Source organism: Anarrhichthys ocellatus, unplaced genomic scaffold, assembly GCF_004355925.1.
Source record: "Anarrhichthys ocellatus isolate YVR2014 unplaced genomic scaffold, GSC_Weel_1.0 scaffold49, whole genome shotgun sequence".
NCBI classification, from domain to species: domain Eukaryota; kingdom Metazoa; phylum Chordata; class Actinopteri; order Perciformes; family Anarhichadidae; genus Anarrhichthys; species Anarrhichthys ocellatus.
In genome coordinates, this window is record NW_022280079.1 from 2,466,256 (window position 1) to 2,488,012 (window position 21,757).

The following is a 21,757-nucleotide window of genomic DNA, read 5'->3' on the forward strand; positions in this document are numbered from 1 at the left end:
TGGGACAGAGAGGCTCAGTGGACTGGTTATAGTGGGACAGAGAGGCTGAGTGGACTGGTTATATTACGCTTTAACAGTACGAGGCTACAACACCCTCTCTCCCTCCATTGTAATGCCCAGCAGCCACCGTTGATTGTGCGGCTTCGCGGTGTGTTACAACTGTGCAGCCTCTCCTTAGCTGTAATATGTGAGTTTGTGGCTGCATCCGCTGTGGAGTTTATATTGTTTATAACTCTCTGTGTTGTTGCCTTGGTAATGTTTGATTCTGCTGTTGATTACTGTAAGAAGTGTCAGGTTATCTAATTCTCATGCACCCGCCCTGAGCCTTCCACTTAGCACTTATTGTATTCATTTGTTTCTGTACTTTTGCTCTGGTTTATGCTCTTAGATGCTTGTCTCAAAAAGGAGATGCACTTATGACTTCTGGTGACTAGTAGTTCTCTTGAACATCTATGTTGAATACACTTATTGTAAGTTGCTTTGGATAAAAGCGTCTGCTAAATGGACTGTAATGTAATGTGGTGTCCACACATTTTTTGTCGATTGACTGTCATTTTGTGTAATTGTCTGAGGTTTAGTCTAGTGATGCTTCCCTTGGGAAGGTCGCTGCATATTCATAATTAATAATCAGTGCTACACATAGGCTGCAAAATGCTGTAAATGGATTTGTGAAGCAGTATAGCAAGTACATCATAATTACATTTTTCTTACCTGAAGAATAACACATAAGCAGAAGTTCAACACAAGTCACTAAATGCATCGGCAACTGATGCAAAAGCTGTAGCACTAAAAAGGACACGATGGTACAGTATATAAAACATGACTTATTGTTCTTTTTCTTCCTGCAGGATGTTGCACGATTATTCTCTAACTTTGGGGAGTAAATGTCAATGGAGAAAGGAGTGGAAAGGGTGTGGGCCTGCCTTGGGACAATGGCAGAGGCTCGTTGAAATTCAGAACACAAACTGTGTTTATTGTCACATGTATTGTTTGGGTGAATGGAAACAGTCTGATGCCTGAAACAGATAACAAATAAAGCAAAATCTTACCCCATGCCCGTTGTTTAGAGAATACTGCAAAAATAATTAATGAAAAACAGTACGTCAGTCAAAAGCATTTTTGATATATGTTAATGTAAAGTGAAGGCAAGTGAACACACTAACTCTAACTCTTCCCTTTTGTCACAGTGTGTCTTACCAAAAACGTCTTTGGCTGAGCTGATGTGGTGCTGCTGGTGGTGGTGCTGCTGGTGGTGCTGCTGGTGGTGCTGCTGGTGCTGCTGCTGGTGGTGCTGCTGGTGCTGCTGGTGGTGGGGATTGTGGTTGTGGCGGTGGAGGTTTGCGGGGAGGTGGTTCCAGCTTTGGTACCAATGGTCTGTGGTGCAGGAGATCGTGCCTTGGTCAGGGGGGAGGGGGTGCTTGTGGTCACCGTGTTCCCAGTTAGCTCTGTGGCCCTCGACACTGTCTGCTCGTGGCCTGTAACCGCCACAGTTGTTTTCTCGCCACCTTCAACCAGAAACAATGCGACAACAGTAAAAATATTGTCCCCTGATAGTGATGCATAGAGGTGGGACAAAATCATTGTTGATCATTTGGCACAAGTAAGTCTCAAATCTTTGTACTCAAGTCCTGGGTCAAGACTGACAAGTCCCAAGTCCTAAACTTTGAGTGTCAAGTCCTAAACAAGTCATACGGTGCTCTTCATCAAATGTAATGCCATTTGCATCACTGACTGTAATTTTCGGCCACACCTTTTGCGTACTTGTTGACCAGTGCGTAGTCTTTGTACGTGAACAGAATTATCTTTGTAATCATTTCTTTACTCACAGGTGCACAATAACGTAACGTTCTTTCCTGCAGCTTGATCGGATGCTGTCAAACCGGTTCAAACAAAGTGCACCGGGGAATTAAGTGTCGACTTGCTGGAGGTGGAAAGCGTCAACGTGACTTGATTCAGGAGATGAATTGATTCGTGGCACACTTTTAAAATTAAATAACTTTTTTATATTTGGGCTTGGGGGAGGGTTTCAAGCATTTTCAAGTCAAAAGGGAAGTTAGTGTTAAAGTCCCAGTTATTTTTTTAATTTGGTCAAGTCTATAATCATCAAATGTATGACTCCATTCTGACTTGAGTCCAAGTCGTGTGACTTCAGTCTACACCTCTGGTGATGCAGGCCCCTCTGAGCCAATCAGTGACGATCACTTTTTAAACGGCTTAACATTCTTTTGTCAGCTCAGTGTCATTTTGAAAAAGCAGGCATGCACATTTGAAACAATGAGCTCAAATTATCTTCTTTGTCTCGATGAAACCACCAGATTGAATAGTTACTAGACGAAATACTCCAATAATCATTTATATTTATAAAGTCAATCTGTGCATTTGTTTTTTGTTAATTTATTTACAAGTTTTGATTCAAGTCAACTGTTTTGGGCGACATGGGCCATTAAAAGTTTGAAATGAACCCTCAGTCATTCCCATCATGAGGTGTGTTGTTCTCAGGTTGGCATATAGAGGGATTTACCTTTGCTGTCCTGGCTCGTCTTGGTGGCGATGATGGTGTGAGTCACAGACTGTTGCCCCGACGTAGGGGCTACTGTCAAGACCTTTGTGATTTTGATTGTCCCCACGCTGCCAGGCAGCCCGGTGGTGGGCACTCCAATCCCAGATGTGTTACTGGGTGCGGAGGCTTCAGGTGTCTGCATTGTGGTGGCCTTGGGGGTTACAGCTGAAACGCCGCTGCTGTCAACTATTGTGGTTGGGACCACGTTCTTTGGTGAGCTGGGGGCCGGGGTCACAGTAGTAGCAGCAGTGGCAATCCTCATAGTAGTGGGGGGCCCAGAGGACATGGGAGGTGCTTGTGTGTTGTTTGTGACAGTGGGCATTTGTTGTCCGGCAGAGGTTGGCTTGTCTGTAGGCTTGGATGTCGCAGTCATAGCGGGCTTGGTGACCACAGCAGCTGGCCTTGTGGATATTAGAGCCGTTACAGTTACGGTCTTACTGGGCATCATTGGAAGAGGCCCAGATATGCTGCCACTAGTTGGCCTGGCCGACGGCCTGTTCGTGACAGGAACGTTCTTGCTGTCTGCATTTGAACAGAAGCTGAGAAATAGGAAGCCTAAGGAGTGAACAAAACATAACTGTTATTTTATTATAACAAACCAGTCAGTAGCAGTGGTTTATGGAAACCTGCATTGACAGATTTTGTGGCTACTTAGGGGCAGCACAACAAGCTACAAAACACAACATTGACATACTATCGCTTCATAAATTTGGTATGAATATGTTGACTATTTACACATCCAGCAGACATGGGAGCAGTGATTTGGAGAAGTGTTTCTGTCTACCTGAAGAATGCAAGTCTGATATTTATTCCTCTGTTTTGTTCTCCACCAACTTCTGAGATAAATGTGTCTCTTTAGCTGCTAACTAACCATTGGATATATAGAAAACACAGATTGGTGCAGCTTTAATTTAGAATAATGGCCTTTTTTTTAAATAGTCTTAGTCAAATCTAGCGGAGTCCTCTGAAGTCTGAGCTACATCGACCTCTGCTCCTGCATGTCCTGCATTTTTTTTTCAAACTTCTGTCGCAGCTCTTCGTCTTCCTCTGTTGCTCTATTTATATCGACCAGCACAGGATGCTGCACACAATAAACTTGGAAGCGCCACACCCGCGACCACGGCCCCGCTTGGAGTCCCCCGTGAACAATCGTCGCCTGGCTCCACGGCCAGAAAACAATGGCCTTACCCCCCCCCCGCTGGATCGTCAGCATACATGTGTGGTGACACATGCGGTTACACGTAGTCATTCTAAATGGTATGTACATTATGTAATTTTTCCCCACATTGACAGTCATTTTATAAACCACACGGTGTTATTTTAGATTCTTGAATGCCTGACAGTTAGGTAGCTGATGACAATGAAAATCAACTTGTAGGAAATCCACCTGCTTGCTGTGTTTGTGTGCAATCTTTGGGATAAAAACGTTTAAACCATGCAAAAACACAAGTGTGGAGCAAATATACAACAGATGAGTAACCATGTTCATTTAGTGTTGCCATCAGTCCCTGTCCCTTATGACCTACATACAGTACCGTTTACTATCACTATGTATGATAACACAGTTCATGGACCGTGACTGCCAATTCTCATATTAAAAAATGTGTTAACGCCTACAGTTCCGTTGGTTACAGAGCAAGCTGAATCTGCCGATGTGACACGGCTGAAAGCTCCGGAACAGCTACTCAATGGACCTTGAGGTGAGACTGTTTTGTCAACTTCTGATTGCTTAGTTAAGACTGAATGTTGACTTTCAAAATACTTCGTATTCAAAGTGCTAGTGGATATCCTACGAATCTGCGCTACACAAGTGGTCATGGAAAACAAGATGGTGTGTTTAGGTTACATTGAATGGAGGATGGCGATGGGTGGCTTTCATTTTCCCAGATGTGCATTTGTTGGGGACTATTTTCAGCGGCGGATTAATCCACCTTCGGTGCTCTAGTTTTACCATTGTTTTTAATGGAGGTCTATGGCACGCAAGGAAGAAGATGGTATACAGCTATGGTTTTGGTCTTTCAATGGGATTTGTGGACATTAAGAAAAATAAAGAACATCACTTAATTAATCTTTAAGTTTACATGTTGAAAACTGGGAAAACACAGCATCTTCTCCATCTAGTCACCAAATCACCTACAACAAACTAAATTCAGGGCAGCAAATTCCTCAGTCAGCAAGAATAATCCCTTTAATCCCTATAAATCTTAATGCACACAAAGCTCATAATCTAGGGTTGAATCAAATGTTCAGCTTGTCAGGCTTTGTCGCTGTAACATAAACAAACGTTTCCCGAAAACGTTTCAGGAGATTCTTGCGAGCTCCTCTCGCCCGCAATTCCCACAGCGTGTGAAGGCAGCGTTAGGGACGCTGTCAGGTGTAAGCAGATAAATTTAAGTGGAGGCCGGTGGAGCCGGGGCTGCCCTGTCTCTAAAAAGCATGGACTTATCAGCCCTCGGCCTGCTGCCGCAAATGCCGTTACTAAGAGAGTACGGCTGCCGGAGTCCTACGCTCAGAGGACTCCACTGATTGAGCCCAGTTCAGTCCACGGAAGTTGGAGTTAAGTGTGTGTTTTCCAAAGATGACGCAGGGCTGCAGATTGACACATTGAGTTATTGCAGTGACCAAATCTTTCCTGCTAACTACACTTTGTCTGCCAGGAGTTTGTTTTTCTGGTGAGATGTCTTCGCAGTCAGTCAGTCCTCGTCTCATTCCAGCCTGCTGTCTCTCATCTCAGGCTCTCCCTCCCCCAGGTGAAGCGTCTTGTTTTGGTGCTACCCCCGCTGACCCCGAGCTGTCACTGACGCGTCTGTTTCTTAGCGGGCAACAGCGACTGCTATCAGTGTCATAGGTTGTTTTTGACTCGCCCACTCATTCCTCACCACCTCTGGAAACACACACACACACACACACACACACACACACACACACACACACACACACACACACACACACACTACCTCCCTCTTGTTGCCATCTAAAGAGGTTTACTTTAGTGACTCACAATGACTTTGAGAATAACATCTTTCTTATTGGAATTAGTGCAGTGACATATTATTAGTAGTTTCTCGGGTTAAGTTTAGCTGCACTAGTCAGTTTAAAATGACCAATCCATGAAATGATTATGTGTAATGTGAAAGTTAGCGGTGGCAGCAGGCAGCAAAAAAAAAGCTTGGATGGGCAAACTGCAAGCAACCTATCTAGCCAGCCTGGTTTCCAAAACATTAAGTTTCCATACAGTGAAACTGCATTGCCAAATATGTTTTCAGGGTTTGTATTTGAGTTATGACAAGTACGTTTCCAAACAAACACAGGACTTTCACCCAGGAGTTCGCCGTTTGTGTCCTGTACGAAACTGGAAGTCAATGTTGATTAATTTGACTTTACATTCATAAGTTAGATAATGTAACACATTTTAAGCCAAACTGTGATGTTTTCTTTCTTTTCTTCAACGTTAACCACGTGTTAAAAAAAACTGCGAGTGTAATCAGGGAGAAAATACATTTCTCTCAAAACTTAACTGAGAATACAGTTTAGTTGTATAAGAACGTATTTTTCGGGGCATTTTTAATTTTGATAGAAACAGTAGAAATGACAGGAAACAAGGGGACATGCAACAATATTGTGTTCACAGGTTGTTTCACTGCCCCCAAGTGGCCCAAAATCAACTAATACTTCTTTCAGTAGTATAAAGAGGTATTTGAATAATAAGCGAAAAGCAAAAATAATAAGCAAATAATAATAAGCAAAAAGGAATGATGCTTTTTTTTCAAAAAGCATCATGTTATCCACTCAAGATCTGAGACATAAGAAAAACCTTTTGACCAAAACTGAAAGATTGTGTCCTCTTTTTTTTTTTTGTCTCATATTTCTGCTTTAAAATTATCAATAACAATAAAAGTAACTTCATTCTACTCAAATCACAGAACTAAAGTAGCAAAAGTAGATACTTGAGAAGTCCCAAGTTACTCTAAAAAGAAGCATAACACTGCGTATCACTCCCAGATAGAGTCCAAGAACAAGTTGTCTACTTTCTATCCATGCTTTGTGAACGTCCTCTCCGGGCCCTGAACCCTGTGACCTCAGTCTGCACAGAGTGTGCGGAGCTCATTCCTACTTCGTTACACCTTTACTTTAGAGCCTAGTCTCTGTTGCTACGCTGTTTGTCGCATCGTGTGACCTTCCCCGGTGTGAGGGTCAGACAGCAGAGGGTGTGAGAACTGACGGGCCTTCCTTTCCCTGGCTCTTCCTTCTACTTCTTGGCTCACTTCAGTGACAGGAAACACTTCTGTTGATTATCTGTAATAAGCATTGACTAAAGGGACTGTCGTTGGTCTTCTGCCAGTTGTTTCTATTGTTCTCACTTTCGTTTAGGTGTACGACATCATTAGTGCCATAGGGAAGTTTGTCTGCAGCATTAGACCGAAAATTATCATTATTCCCTGAGACTAAGTGGAGGTCCAGAGCAGGTCAAAGGGTGCTCTCTGCCTCCCTGACCTCCCCGTAGGAGGGCCCGCTGTCGGTGCGAACCTGCTGACAGTGTGGCCAGAGGGTGGAGACTGGTTGAATTGTCCTCCCTTCCCCTGGCTGCCATGTTGTAAATAAATGCCCCCCAATGCAGGAACAAGGCCCCACACAGGCCGCAACATGGAGGGGATAAGACTGAAGAGACAGAGGGGACAGTTTTATAGCTCTCTGTCTGAGCAAATACTGTTCATGTCAGTGGTATCGTTTGTCCCCATTCAGCCACGGGAGCGTCAGTGAGGTCCGACACCGCCGTTGGGTGATCCGGTCTGGCTCACAGTCCGTGTTCTGGGTGTATGGAGCTAATCCAGGTCAAAAGTTTTGTTCATTTGAAAAAAAAATGTGAACCTGAAAGTTCAAGTTGTGGTCTTGAACATTGAAAAATACAGCAATGTATTCAAAATAAAAATAAGTGAATGAAAATTTTTTTTTGGGTTGAATGTAATTTTGATTCAGTTCTGGAATGTTTTCGAATACATTTTTTTTTTTTTTCATTTTTCACTTTCATATATATTTTGATATTTGAGTTCTTATATTTTTCAGTTTCAGATTTTATATTTTCAGATTCAAATCTTTTTTGTCAGTTCAGATCGTTTATTAAAAAAAAGTAAAATTGTACATAATCTGGACAAAATTGTTCTCGGTGTCCGATGTTTAGGAAACAGAGGACGAAGAGACGAAGAGCCGCTCTGGTCTACGTCTACATACTTCTGGCCTCGTGGTGTAGATTCTGTAGAACCACGTGTCGCACAATGGTGCTGTCACGAGATCAGATTTATCACTACATCATTATCGTGGCCAAAATAATTCGGCATATTATCACGACATGATACAATGATACAGTCAAACCCATCTTTCATTGTTTATATTGTCTGTATATGAAATTATTTTTCTTCGGCGCTGGATTACTTAGACGATATCATCAAACGTGTGTTATGAATATGATATCAATATTTAATTTTTTAACACCACGGTAACGCAACACCCCTAATACACACATTACATCACATCCATATAGCTGCAAAAAAACATCGACAGGCCACATCATAAAAACTAAATGTGGTGGACAAAATAATAGGAACACCTGAACATAAGTAACATGACGGTAGAATCTACTGAGAGATAATTGTAATAGGATTGTATTATGTTGTAAAACGGGCATATGAGTTACTAAGCTGTATGACACAGTGTGAGTGTGTGTGTGTGTGTGTGTGTGTGTGTGTTTGTGTGTGTGTGCCGGCTATCCTTCCAGCCACCCTGACTGTAACCCTCGGATTGATGTGCGTTTGAGCATGAACATGCGCTGGTCCCGCCAAACGGAGGAGAGTAAATAAATAAATGTAGTTGTCGCTCCAAAGCTCCGGCGGGACAAAGCTGCCCTGTTAGCTTGGTGACAGCCCACACAAAGGTCCCTCCGGCCCCCACGTGCGACCATGCAAGAACGGGCTACTCCCACCCCCACCCCACTGCAGCCGAGGTCCTTTTCAGGGTTTCGACTGCCCCCATCCTCGTCCCATTGAGAGAGGTAATTCAGCTCTCTGTGGGACTGGGGGTGAGGGAAGGAGAACGGTGGGGAAGGGAGGGGTCCTCGCTTTACATTGTGCGCTCCTGTGAAGGGAGGTGATGAGCTGTGAATGTAAAAACACTCGGTGGGAATAGAAGAAGACGAGAGAAAGGGAGGAGAGACCGGGGGGGGGGGTGTTACTGGAAATGACTGACCACACACACACACTCGCACCCTTGCACACATTATCCACAAATAACACACTCCCTGTCCTTGGAGACCAGACTGGTATGTGTGTTTATACGAGCTGTGGGGTGAGCCGATGGTAAAAGTTCAATGTTAGAGCTCCGTAACAACCCCCCCCCCACTACAGCGGTGCATTTAACAGCTATGTGCTATATTCATATATACAGATGAACAGTGTGTCATCTATCGATCAGTCTCTGAGCATGTTTTATTTTATGGCAACATAGCTTTTACTTACACATCAAATAGAGACATGATGATGTGGGGCTTTCACACACAATCTAATGTATGTCTGTTGACTGTAACACTTTTTGAAATGTTTAAAACCTTGAAATATTAATTTTTTTTGGGATTTCTTTTGTGTAAAAAATTAGCTGGAAAACAATTGCTTTACACATAGGCTAAATAGACTATAATATGATTTCTTATATTTTTCTCATGTATTTTGTTTGAGCGATCGTCATCATTTGATTTGTGATGATTTGTACATATTTATAGGCTCATGTGTAATTTTTCTTGTATTTTTTGGTTGCCACTTTTTTTTTTTTTTTTTTTTTTACAGCTGTGTTTGTGTTGGAAAATGACATCATGCATTTCAGATAAGGACAGTTGAAAAGGTGCTAAACAAAGACGAACATTGAAAGCAAAGGAAGTTGGCAAAAAGGAACCAAGCGGCTCCTTGAGGTTGAAGGTTTATCGAATGATCAAATTGTTACAAGAGCAAATATTATAGTTGGAGTGTCTCAAATATTCAATGTAGCCTAAGAAGTCTAGCTAAGTAGAGATCTCTAAGATACGCTACTTACCTTGGGTAGCATATTTTAGAGATCTCTATTTAGCTAATATTCTATTCTATACACTAAGCCACATTGTAATAAATACATGCAACTACCAGTAATGTTAGCTATAGCTAAATATGACTGGAGCAGACACTCTTTTACATAGTTGTAATGCGTGAACAGAATGAAACACAATTAAAAAATGTAAGGAAATAAAACAAAATATGCAAAATATTGTTATATTGTAGCAAATATAAAATTGTTGCTGTGTAAGATAACGTAGCTCAGTGACAGTTGAGGTGTGGTTCACAGTAGATATATACTAGCATATATCTATAAACTAAAATAAAACTGATGAGGATGACAGGCTCCTATAAATGACATAGGAAATTAAAATGGAGTATTTGGCTGTTGGGGATTTCAAAAAATATGTTTGAGAAACACCTGGAATATAAAATATGAAATATCTCATCACAAAATAGCAAAAACAACGTTATCTTTAACCCACCTATGCATCTAACGGTTAACGGTTCATGTCTCCCAAATTAACAAAACTATCTTCATGGCTAGATACCATAAAAGGTTTGTTTTTTGTTCTTTTGGTGAACCAATCCTTTCGGAGAGGCTCAGTGTGTGTAGGCATGTTTCATTTCACACACACACACACACACACACAGTTTGCTCACCGCTAATGGAGCAGCAGCCGTTTTCTGTTTTCCTAAAACCTGAGAAGTGAGGGGAGTTCACACAAAGTGATGAGGCAGATGAAAAAGAGTGCTGAGAAAGTACGGAGCAACAGATGAGGGGAGGAGAGGAATGAGGAGGCCCGGGATGACGGAGAGGAGGAGGGCGAGCGAAGGTCCGCCACGGTACCAGCCGCGGGCCTGATTAATGGACACCTGGGTGTGCAGCGCGGCATGCTGGGTAGAGGGAGGGAGTGCGAGGTTACAGTAGAGGTGAAGGCGAGCGGCTCTTTATCTGCGGCGTCAGACAGTGATGAAATGCTCAGCTTTACAGAGAGCAGAGGTTCCTCCCTGAAGGAAACTTCCACATGCCAGCCATGCCTGGCCTTTAAAAACAAGACCCACTGCATCTGGATTCTAAACAGCACACAGATCCTAATAAAAAGGCTGCCTCGGACCTTCAGGAGTCCTCGAGGGAGGTCAGGAATGTGAGTTGTATTTCCAAGGGGTTTGAACAGTAAACAATAATAAAACAATAATAAAACAACTGACAAAGTTTTCTTTCTTTATGGCATCAATTCTGCTATAAATCATAAAGAGTCACGCCAACTACAAATCCTTCTTATTGCCATCCATTTTCCAAAACATACCAGGATTTAGATTTGACTGCTTTCATCACACATCAGTATGCTGTGAAGATTTATTAGCAGAGAGTTGAGATAGCTTATCCATTACAATAAACAGTATTGTTTTTGCGAGCAGGGACTGATTTAATGGGGTGTTCAAGGACTCGTGGACATCAAACATTTGATAATTATCTGCAGACAAACATTAACCTCTTGTACCCGATGGTTGATGATGTAAAAAATGAAGAAAAACCTTTCCAAATTACAATTAAACTACATCATGGCCATAACAACTGAGCACCGCTCATTAAAAACTGAGTTGAAACACGGTGAACAAAAAAGTTTAGGAATTTCCAAAATTTGACGGAAAAAGTCTCATCTGAGACACGATAATCGTAAGACGTGAGCCTCCATCATGTAACTTTCATCAAATTAGAAAGGAAAACGCCTTTTAACCCAAACGTAAATGCTAGCAAGCTAACGATATAAAACTACATTTGATTAGCTCAGTGAGCAATCCATTGACTATTAGTAAACTTGTCCTTTAATTATGAGACTGAATCCATGGTTATCAATCACCAAAAAAATGTAAAAATATTTTTTGCTGTGAATCACACCTAAAGATTCTGAACTACCAGGACTCATTTGGGTTTTTTTAAGCAACACAACTCTTTTTCTGCAGATGATTTATATTCGAATCATAATAACTCATAATCCTTATTTATACCAAATAATGTCGTTGCACATTGTTTTTCATGTCATGAAAGGCATATTGAAAAAAATCTGACCGACCCTGCTCTGTAAATATCATATTCTCCCACTTCTCCTCTGCCTGTTTTTCCACCATGTGGCTGGATTGAAAGCCTCGCGGTTGCTGAGTGGGAGAGGCTGGCTCAAGGCCGTCTCCGGCCGCCATGCCCTCCTTGGGAACTGGGATGTTGATCATGTTTTTTTTCCACCCCCATCTATTGTTCTACATTCTCTTCCATGTACGCCAGCCAGCGCAGACACCAGACGAGTGTGCCAAATGGGCAGCGTCTCCCCGGGCCGCTGGTGTGCAGACAGGCCGGGAACCCCGGCTGCTGTTATCTTGTAGGAAACGTACAAGTCATGAACCCGCAAACACACCAGAAAGACGGTCTGCGTAGGGGTTAGGAAGTCCTGGAGAGGACTGATAACTGATGATCCTGCCTTCTTCCTACAGGATCCAAATGGTTTATTTAAACCCCCTCCAAGCGTTTGATGATTCAATTCGGCTGCACCGTTTTGAATCTTTGATTTGAGCATCCCGGCTATATTTTTAACTTTCAGATGCAAGTAGCTGCAGTTAGCAGGAAGATTCTCTGCGCTATAGAAGCTTGAGTTGAGAAAGCGAAATGGCATGTTCACTGAAAACTGTGTTTATAAGCAGACAGAAGTAGAAATACATGTTCATTCTACCGGCAAGAAGCATGATACCAATTTGCAGTGAATTGTGATGACATCGAAGCCTTTATATTGGACAATTTTGTCCCCAGAACTTAAAGATAACAACGGACTCATGCTGAAAGACTAGGTTACAAATAGGTCAATTCTCCCATTAATACAGAAATGTGAGTTTTCAGAACTTGTGCTGCTGGAGGAATAGTTTGACATTTTGGGAAATATGCTGCCGCTTTTGTACTTTTATGAGTAGTTTTGAACCCAAGTAATCTTACATCGTATTGAGTAATATCAACATTTTGGCTATTTGCTTTCTTGCCTATAGTTATGAGAAGATCGATACTAATCTCATGTCTGTCCGGGAAACACAAGCCAAATGTGTGCGGGACTTTTTCTTGGCTGGGCGCAGAAACTTCCTGAAGTCTTGTCGTCACCGTGACAACCAGCTGAAACTTCAGGAAGTAACTGCGCCCAGAGAAGAAGGAGGCCTGCACATCTAGGGCCCTGTCTAGGAGAGCTGGATATGGCACATTCAAATATGGTGGATTCTGGAGTCGCTTCAGCTGGTTTTTGGCGCTCTGAAAAAATGGATTCACATTTCTGAAGCTGCTCCTTTACTAGATAGTGTGCGTCGGGAAAAATCATCACGGAATGATCCTGGTTTGGAGGTCTTCATCTGACCATTTGTTTTTACTTCCTGTCTTTGACTTTTTCCCGCCTGTTTTCTACCACACCTGTGATTCGATTTTTGGACTTCCAGCAGATGTAAGTTAATTTCTTCCTTGAATCGTTGTACTCTACTTGCTGCCTCCTCAACTCTTCATCTGTGTTTGTGAATTAAGACCTCTACAGGAACAGTGATGTTCCTTCATTTCATTGTCTTCTGTCTGGATCTCCAGGTGATTTTTTTTTAAAGGGTTTTGATCCTGGATATAAACTTCAAACACATATTTTAGACCCTTCTGTCTGTTTCTCTCTGAAATCGCTTTTTCATTTTTACAAAAACTAAATAACACTTCTTCAGGGAATGCAGTTAGTGACAGTGTGGGCTCCATGGTAAGATAGCGCTGACAAAGGGTCAGTTACAAAGTTACTCTTCAGCTAAAAAATTGCAATGTCTAGGTTTCCGAGCCCTTCTTGTGATAACAGGCCGTTAAACACACAAACGCACAAAAAACGTGTCAGGCTTTTTTATTTTTAGGAAAAAGTGCTGACAAGCCTTCAGATTGAGTTTTTTGGGGCCTGTGTCACATGTTTTCTTCACACAATCAAAAAAATAAAGTGAAGGCCTCCCATCTGAATCCACCTACTGTAGTGGCGAGAGCGGCAGGTGCATAATTAAAGAAAAACACTTTCCTCGCCTCTCAGCCAGGGAGTGAGGTCAGGGGTGCGCTTCATTATTCAGGGTCCTTGTGTCCACAGCTATTGGAGGACTTTCTCTGAGTGTGTGTGAGTGTGTGCGTGTATGTTGAGGAAGATGGGGGGGGGGGGGGGGGTTTGTGGGGGGCCCTAACGGTGGGATGGTGGGAGGGTGGAGGGACAGATGTTTCAGCTCTCACTCCTCACTCCTACTGTGCGATTACTACTTTCTTACAGATTCAATACAGTCCACACAGCAACAGTCTGCTTCCCAAACTGGTCAACAGTAGCGCATAGGAGGGTAAAAAAAACAAAAGTAGGGGGTTTGCTGTTCAATGCAGAGGATTTCACTCTCCTCAATTTGTGCACAAAGAAGCAAGACGAAGACAAAAAGGCTACTGGCAGCGACCCTGGTTTGCAGCACGTTTCAAGTTTGGCAGTGTTCCTCTGTCAGCGTCCACCGACGGGTTTCTGTGTTCTCTTTGCTTCTTAGAGACTGAACGTGTCCACAAACTGAGCCATCGAAGCTTTTCTGCATTCAACACCCCTCCCGTCTTCCCCCCTCAAGAGATTTTATATGAAGTATTACATACTAACGTGTATCTTTTATCTGGTATTATACTTCATAATCAAAATTGAGATGAAATGGCTGTACACGATGACGTAAACTACAAGTAAAAAACAAAAAACAAACAGTGTATGGGGTAGTAAAGTATAGGCCTACATTGTACAGTAAAAGATCTAATGAAATCTGTGGAGCTGTGAAGTTAATAAAAACACCTGAATTATTTGGGTAGTTATTGTAAAACACTTTAAAGGTGATGTAATCCTGCTTTCAGTAAAAAACATAAGTCACAAAGTCTTCTATGGTTTGAATTTAGCCTATTTGAATATGACTTTAACCAGTGGTTCCCAAGCTGGGAGTCACTACCAGATGATTAAAAGGAAAGAATGATATTTCTGTCACGCAAAATTCAGTTTTCGTTTTTTGTATTTCTCCTTGTGAAATACTGCATATACGTGAATAGAAATAAAAACCTCCCTCTCAGGTCAAATTAGCAGACAGCCCACAACCCAACAACAACCACTGGATTAAAACTCAACGGCATAGAAAGTAGTTCAAACTAGTTCCAGCTCTAGCAGCTACGACATGACGCTCACACGTTCACCAGCAAGTCCAACAATACGATGAGATAACACAGCAAGGGGCCGATCACTTGCCTAATGACAGAAAGTACATGTACTCGAGCACAGTTAAGAGATACTTCAATTTCCCGCTCCTTCATACTTCTACTCCATTAAAGGGATACTTTTTAACCTCATTGTATAGAATGTTCAGCATAAAACATCTAAAGTAATATATTATTTAATAAAATTAGTCACAGGGCCATTTATCTTCAGAATAATTACTTTTATTTTGATACTTTATGTTTTCTGGGGGGGTGAGGGGCTCTTTAAAAAAATTGTTGTATTGCTACTTAACTTAAATAAAGTATAATTTTACTGTTGATATGTGAAGTAATTATTGTTAGAATACTTCTAAATTATTATTTAGAAAATAAATTGACAATTTAAAATGCATAATTTTAAAGGTAATGGAGTAATTCTACATTAATACATCACTACTGTTTTATCGATCATTCTAACAGTCAGTGCGCACCTGTTTGTTTTAAAAGCAGACGTATTGCCCTGCAGCGTTTAAATGACACTTCAACTGCTTTCACTCCCCCAGCAACAACCATGGACATCCTATGAGACATTTTACAACTATCAGAGAAAAGGCCACTTTCCAGCATCATGACACCCACAGACCCATCACTCCCAGGTGTAGATTTAAGTCAAGTTCTACTCACTGAGTGAAAGCAGCGGCCACGTGATCCTCATAGTCGCTCTCATCCTGTTTCTGCCCACTTCTTATCTTTCATGCAGTGCGACAATCTGTTACTTCGTAACTGGAGGCGGATGATGATTAGCTCGAGCCCAACCGCTGACTGACGCCGTCCTGTCACGCCTTTCTCCTTCACTTTCTCTCTCAAGTAAATGATCTCGCCCAATGTATTGTTCACTTCTTTTTTTTTTTTCTCTGCTTCTTCTTTTTCTTCTCTTAAACTGAAAGCCAAGAATGCTTTTGTTTGTCTCCACTGCTTCTTTCTCTCCTCGCTGTGCAGACTTGGGGATTTGGGGGGAGAGAGTGTTTCTGCAGTCTCCTTGGCTGTAGCGTTGTAGCTCAGTGTCTCTCTACCGCTCTCTCTCTGTCTGTCTTGTCTCCCACAGTGGCTTGATGCTGTGCCGTGCTCAGCCAAAGTCTTCTGCTGTTAGCAGCCAGTACAGCAGCCCCGGAGCCCTGCCCCTGCCTCCCCTTATCAAGAGGAACCAGGGGCAGACCCAGTCCAGTCCAATCCCAGAGCTCTGGACTCACTGCTGCCGGGACATTTTTGAATAACAAAGGAAGCCGCGAGACAATGCGTTCACCCCCCTCGGTTTTGATTCGTTTTCTAAAACGGTCCATGACTCAAGGACGCGGGGGTGAAGTCACAATCGGTACTGATTTTGTTTGATCACGGGAAAGGCCTGTTTCACACAGTCAGCGTGTCTTCACGTAAACCACAGGCTACAGTTCAACATGTGGCTGCTGGGTGAACTTCAGACCTAAAACCTGGAGCTTGGACTTCCGTCACAATATAAAACACATAATAAAGCCTCAGTTATATTCATACATTGTACTGGGAAGTTGATTCACCTAAAAAAGGAAAAAGTATCTGCTGACATTCAGACGGCTGTTTCCCAATGTAAGTCTATAGGGAAAAAGTATTTTTGGGCGTGATAGCATCACATGACGGTTATATTTCCACCGTTTGGCTACTATGTGAACTTGACGTGAACGTGTCAAATGAACTTCAAAGCCCGCCACTCTTCCTGGTGGTTTGGTTGGTCCGAGTGGTCACACCAAAGCACCGGTAGGAGGACACCCTCTAACGATGATATTTACGTCCTGTGGACCCTCACGGGCTCGTCAAGTAGAACTTGGGCTTGACTGCTGTGGAATGTATCTCCCTAATCTTGTTTTGAATGATATTAAATAATCTGAAGTATAGGACGAGGATGAAAAGACGTAGCTGTGGTCCAGCTGTTCAGGTGTTTTTAGTGTGGATTCACATGTGAGGATGTCGATTTGAGGCTTTTTCTGAGAGACATTTTTTCTTTTAAAGATTACTATTATTATTTTTATTGGACAGATAAAGAGTGTAGTGGCAAATTGAAAAACTGGGAGAGAGAGGCGGGTTCGACATGCAACAAAGGTCCCATGGCTGTTTTCTTCAAGAATTCAAAATAACACAGAGTAAGTAATTGAAATACAAGTGATCATTTTGGGGGTGAAATATTCCTCTAAAATCCCTTATTTTAAAAGTGTCGAACCTGCATGAGTAATGGACACGTTAACAGAACCAATCCTTGTTGTTTCTTTTCTATTGCTGGGAGTTCAAAATTCATTCCTTCTCCATTAGCCCACAATGACGGTTTAATTTACTCCAGAAATGGGCACATTGGTCCAGCTGGCGTTGTGTTTAACTTTTGGATTAAAGTCTGGACGTTGGGCCAGACTTCTGCCCTGCGGGAACCTCGGAGTTGCCTCAGTCACTTGTAGCCATGACGACAGATATTCACAAACGTCCCAGGAATGGCTTTTCAGGGCTCTTCTACTATGCCTCCATTCAATTAGCTCCAGATCTCCCTTGACTGACAGGTGGACTTAATCTCGATCCTTCTCTGAATGCAAAATGCACCAAAAACAACAAACTATATAAAAAAAGACTTTGTAATCATCTAAGTGCCATTGTGCGCTTGGGGACGTGATGCAAACTCCACTGTCTGCTGATGGGAAGTCGGGGAAACAAATAAAGAGAGATAACATCAGGGGTGTGGAGGTTTTCCTGGGTGTTTCCTGCCACTGGAACAGTTAGGACTCATTAATAACAGGCTTTAGAGACATCAGGAAATCTCCAAAAACCTGCTGTGAACTGTGTGTGTACATGTGGATTAGGATCGTTCGTGCTAGTGAGTATGAGTGTATGCATAGACTGTATGAGTCCTTGTGTTTGTTCACGGGAGTTTGTCTGATTATGTACTGTGTGTTTGTCTTGCATGTGTGAGTATGAGATTTCTTAGATCATAACATTCGATACCACTACCCCATTCCCACAATCACCAAAGTCTAGAACTCTAGTTTACAATAATCATATTACACTGACATTGCACATACTGTACATGTTCTATGTGTAGTGTGAAGGTGCTACAACTTACATGTTGTTGTGCAGTCATGTAACGTGATCTCATAAATAGCTGTCTACTTTTAAGGACATTTCGAGTTTTGTGTCTACGTATTTTAGAGGAGTTCAAACCCCGTAGCTCCTTTCTCACCTGCACGCTGACCATTCGCATGAAACATGATTCACTTCCTGTTGAGAATTTGGACACGGCTAAAACTCTTGGACTGACTGGCTTGTAGAGGTTCATTGTGGTCACTGTGTGACGTTTAAGCTTGAATTTAGCTGGAGGCACCCTGGTCTCTTCAAATGGAATATGAATAACACGCCAACTTCAGGTCTAAAAGAGCGGGAAAGTTGGAGTAGGGAGGAGGACGGAGTGGATGTGTTAAACAAATCTACGTATCCTACAACGTTGTAGGATATGCTACGCAAAGTTCATTTGTTATTTTTCGTGCGTTTACCTACAAATGTACAGCAACACGAGCGGTCAAAGCCCGGGCTGTGTTCAGCCAACAATACTACTTTGGTTAGATTTCAAAATACGATTGTGGTTTGGGTTAGAGTGAATGAAAGTGAATGTTTTCATTGAAATTAATTATGGAAGGCATTGGCGTTACTTAAAAGTTCCATGTACGACATTCAGAGCATTAATAGCAGCAAACAAATATTTGCTATGTAAAGCTAATAGTGGGGTCCCGACCAATAGCGTAGTCGTGGAAGCATAGCGCCGACCCTCTGGTCCCCCTCATACACAATGCACTGTTGCCACAGTTTGCACTGTTACCAGGGTTAGCTGCTTGCCACTGGCTCAGCCGTCGCCATGTTGAGAGCCGTGTCGAGACACTATAGATATCATCAGAATTTTTAGCACCTTAAGTACAGAAGATACGTGACAATGACTTCTAGTTTCACTTGGGACACAACGGTCTCTTGGGTAAAAGTCCAGTTCTTTTTTAGACCCACTCATACATCATACCTCTTTCGCTCTTTATACGATGCGCCTGTCCTGGCTCACGATGATGTGGGTTATATCAAATTATAGTTAGTGCTCGAAGTGCCGCGCCTCATAAGAACATGGAATCAATGTGGAGAGCATGTAGGGAGCAAATGCATGGCACGGGGGACAAGAACGGGGTGCTGTAAATTATCGTTACAATGTTTTTTTTATTATTATTTGTGAACAAATACAATCAATGAAACATTATTTATTTATTATCACCCAAACCATGATCTTTCACCAAGTCGTTTTGTTTGTATTCAAACCGTCTGCTTAAAACTGTGACCATGTGTCCTTGCGTGATGATGAGCATTAAATGAAGCAAAATGCTTAAAATGCGTAGAGTTAAATGTATTCGTTTGCTTTTTTTCTCTTCATGGCACAATCATTTTATGGACACATGAGAAGAAGGTGCCTGATTTTTTTAGCACTGTGTCGTTCAACTGGTCCTGGTCCAGCTGGTCCTGGTCCAGCTGGTCCTGGTCCAGCTGGTCCTGGCCAGGGCGAGGTGAAGGAGTTATGTCAGCTGTGTTTGCACTCTCACAGTCAGATCAGCACTGATGAACACACTGAGTGTGCCTCCACACATGACTGCCAGCAGCCATCCCAATCCTTGCAGCCGGTCAGAAGAATGTCATGTTGGCTCTAGCGCTTACAGTGCGGTCGGACTCATAGATTTTCCCCTCCATTACATCCGTGTGGCCTGGACGATGCACCTCATCAGGCCAGCTGGATCCAAGATCAGTGAGAGAATGACAGCTGGAGAGGAGGGATGAGAGGGAAGGATGTGTCAGGGAGCTTCCTGAATGGGACTGAATTTGTGTCCTTTGTCATTGGATCGTAGGAAGGATGTTCTTCATCCACTTTGATGTTGACTTTGTGCCGCTCACAGACTGCTGATCACAACCACTTTGTGTCCGGGGATGCTTGTTGGCAGGACATACCAGTGTTTAGTATCTAAAGGCCGATACCAATCCTGCCTGGAGGAAAATATCAACACCTTTGCTATGGATTCTGGATTATTCAACACCAATCAATTTCTCTAACTGCCATTTCTTAAAACTTTTATGCCATGTGAAATCATGAAGCCCAGCCTCTCATTGATGGTGAAAGAAAAAAACAAAATGTAGTTTTGTTTCCTTTCAAATTTTTCAGGGGGTGTCTTGTAGAAGTACAAGTGCACAGCCGCGATATCAACCTCTCCCTGCAATTCCAGTCTGTATTCCATTTTGTTTGAATTTCTAACTGCCATTTGAACATTGGGGCAGATAGTTGGAGGTGTACATAGTGGAGAATTAATTGGTGGAGATCAAAACTGAGCTAAAAGAGAGCGATTGTTGCACTTAAACTCAATGTTGCTCTGAAACAGCTGGATGTGTAAATAAGCAACTGTTTGCTAACAAGTTCATCTTATCAACTTGGATTGTGATGATATGTCAATGTTGTGTTCACAGCTTGTTTGCACTGGCCTCAAGGGGCCACAAAATGTAACTAACAAAATGTAACAAATATAGATTACTGAAATGTTATTTAACATTAAAATAATAAGTTGTGCAACAGCAACTTGGTACAAAATAAAAAATATATATATTTCAAGTGTAAACCTTTTTTAATGCAGCAATAAATTGAAAGAGGATTGTCCATTGTCAGCTATTAGAGTAAGTATCGGTCCGATATCCATATCGAGGCATCCCTAAGAGGCACCATGAATGAACAGAAAAAATAAATCACTTCTACTCATGTCAGGCAACATGAGTTGTGTTTGAAAATGTGTCAGTTCTAATTCGTTGAAACTTGAACTGTTACTGTGAGATCCCTGTTAATCTATAGAGGTATCATTTAGTTTCTGCTTAAAACACTCCAAAGGAACACAGAACATTAGGGATAGCCATCAAGAGTGGACGTGTTCTTAGATGTAAGTGCTACACTATATCAGTGGTCCAACATGCCATTTGTTTGGTTAATTTTTTTATAAATGAATTCGAATTTTGTTGCAGAGGCAGCAGCAGGAACAATAAGGTGTATTTTTATTTTTTTTAACTGTTCACCGGTAGTCTTTAATCTCATTGTCCCTTTTATGATATTTCAACTTCTACCTCAGCCAAGTGTTATTTATTAATTTAGTGGCATAGACTGTATATATGGAGTGGACGTAGTCATCGTGACATCACCCATTGGTGTGTGGACTGCTGTTTTGAAGCCTTGAGTGCGGCAATTTGGCTGTCGCCATCTTGGAATACGGCCGCCGCCATCTTGGCTTTTTTGCAACCAATGAATGTACGTTACCATGTAGAGACGCCGTATACGGCTCTGGTAGCGGCAGCGACCTGTTGATCACAGTAAGCCCGCCCTAAAGCATTGTGCTTTATGGTCTATTAGACTCTAAATGAACATCATGCTGTATTGAAGAAGACTTGAAACGAGAGATTGAGACCATAAACTCATGTTTACAATGTTTACTGAGGGAATAAATCAAGACAGAAGTAGAGTCATATTATCATAGACGTCTATACAATCAGACTTCATTTGTGGAGTCAGTAGAGAGAATGCAAGTTTTAAAACATTTCCGCATTGGCTGAACTCGGCAGAACCAGAGGTTGCCTCCTTGGTCTGTGGCAATATTTTAGCTCTTCTTTAAATTCCTGGCATTTCCTCTCAGGTTTATTGTACACAAATTGAACAGTGATATGTGTCAAAAATGTTTGACTTTTCACACCAGGCCAACATGGGTCACACTGATATACATGTGTGTGTGTGTGTGTGTGTGTGTGTGTGTGTGTGTGTGTGTGTGT

The 21,757-nt window shown here is 42.2% G+C and overlaps 1 protein-coding gene across 2 annotated transcripts in view; it reads right to left on the reverse strand.

Annotated features, from left to right (window-relative positions):
- Positions 1-16,034, reverse strand: part of podxl (podocalyxin-like) — a 19,838-nt gene extending 3,804 nt beyond the window's left edge. Inside the window, exons 1-4 of one of the 2 annotated variants that reach the window (XM_031869850.1) lie at positions 15,554-16,034; positions 2,522-3,115; positions 1,198-1,505; positions 1,050-1,073 (exon numbers count right to left, since the gene is read on the reverse strand). In XM_031869850.1, coding sequence (XP_031725710.1) covers positions 1,050-1,073; positions 1,198-1,505; positions 2,522-3,115; positions 15,554-15,596 — 969 coding nt within the window. In that variant the 5' untranslated portion in view covers positions 15,597-16,034. The remainder of the gene's footprint in view (positions 1-1,049; positions 1,074-1,197; positions 1,506-2,521; positions 3,116-15,553) is intronic. The other variant, XM_031869849.1, reaches the window with a different exon arrangement.
- Between the last annotated feature and the right edge of the window lie 5,723 nt (positions 16,035-21,757).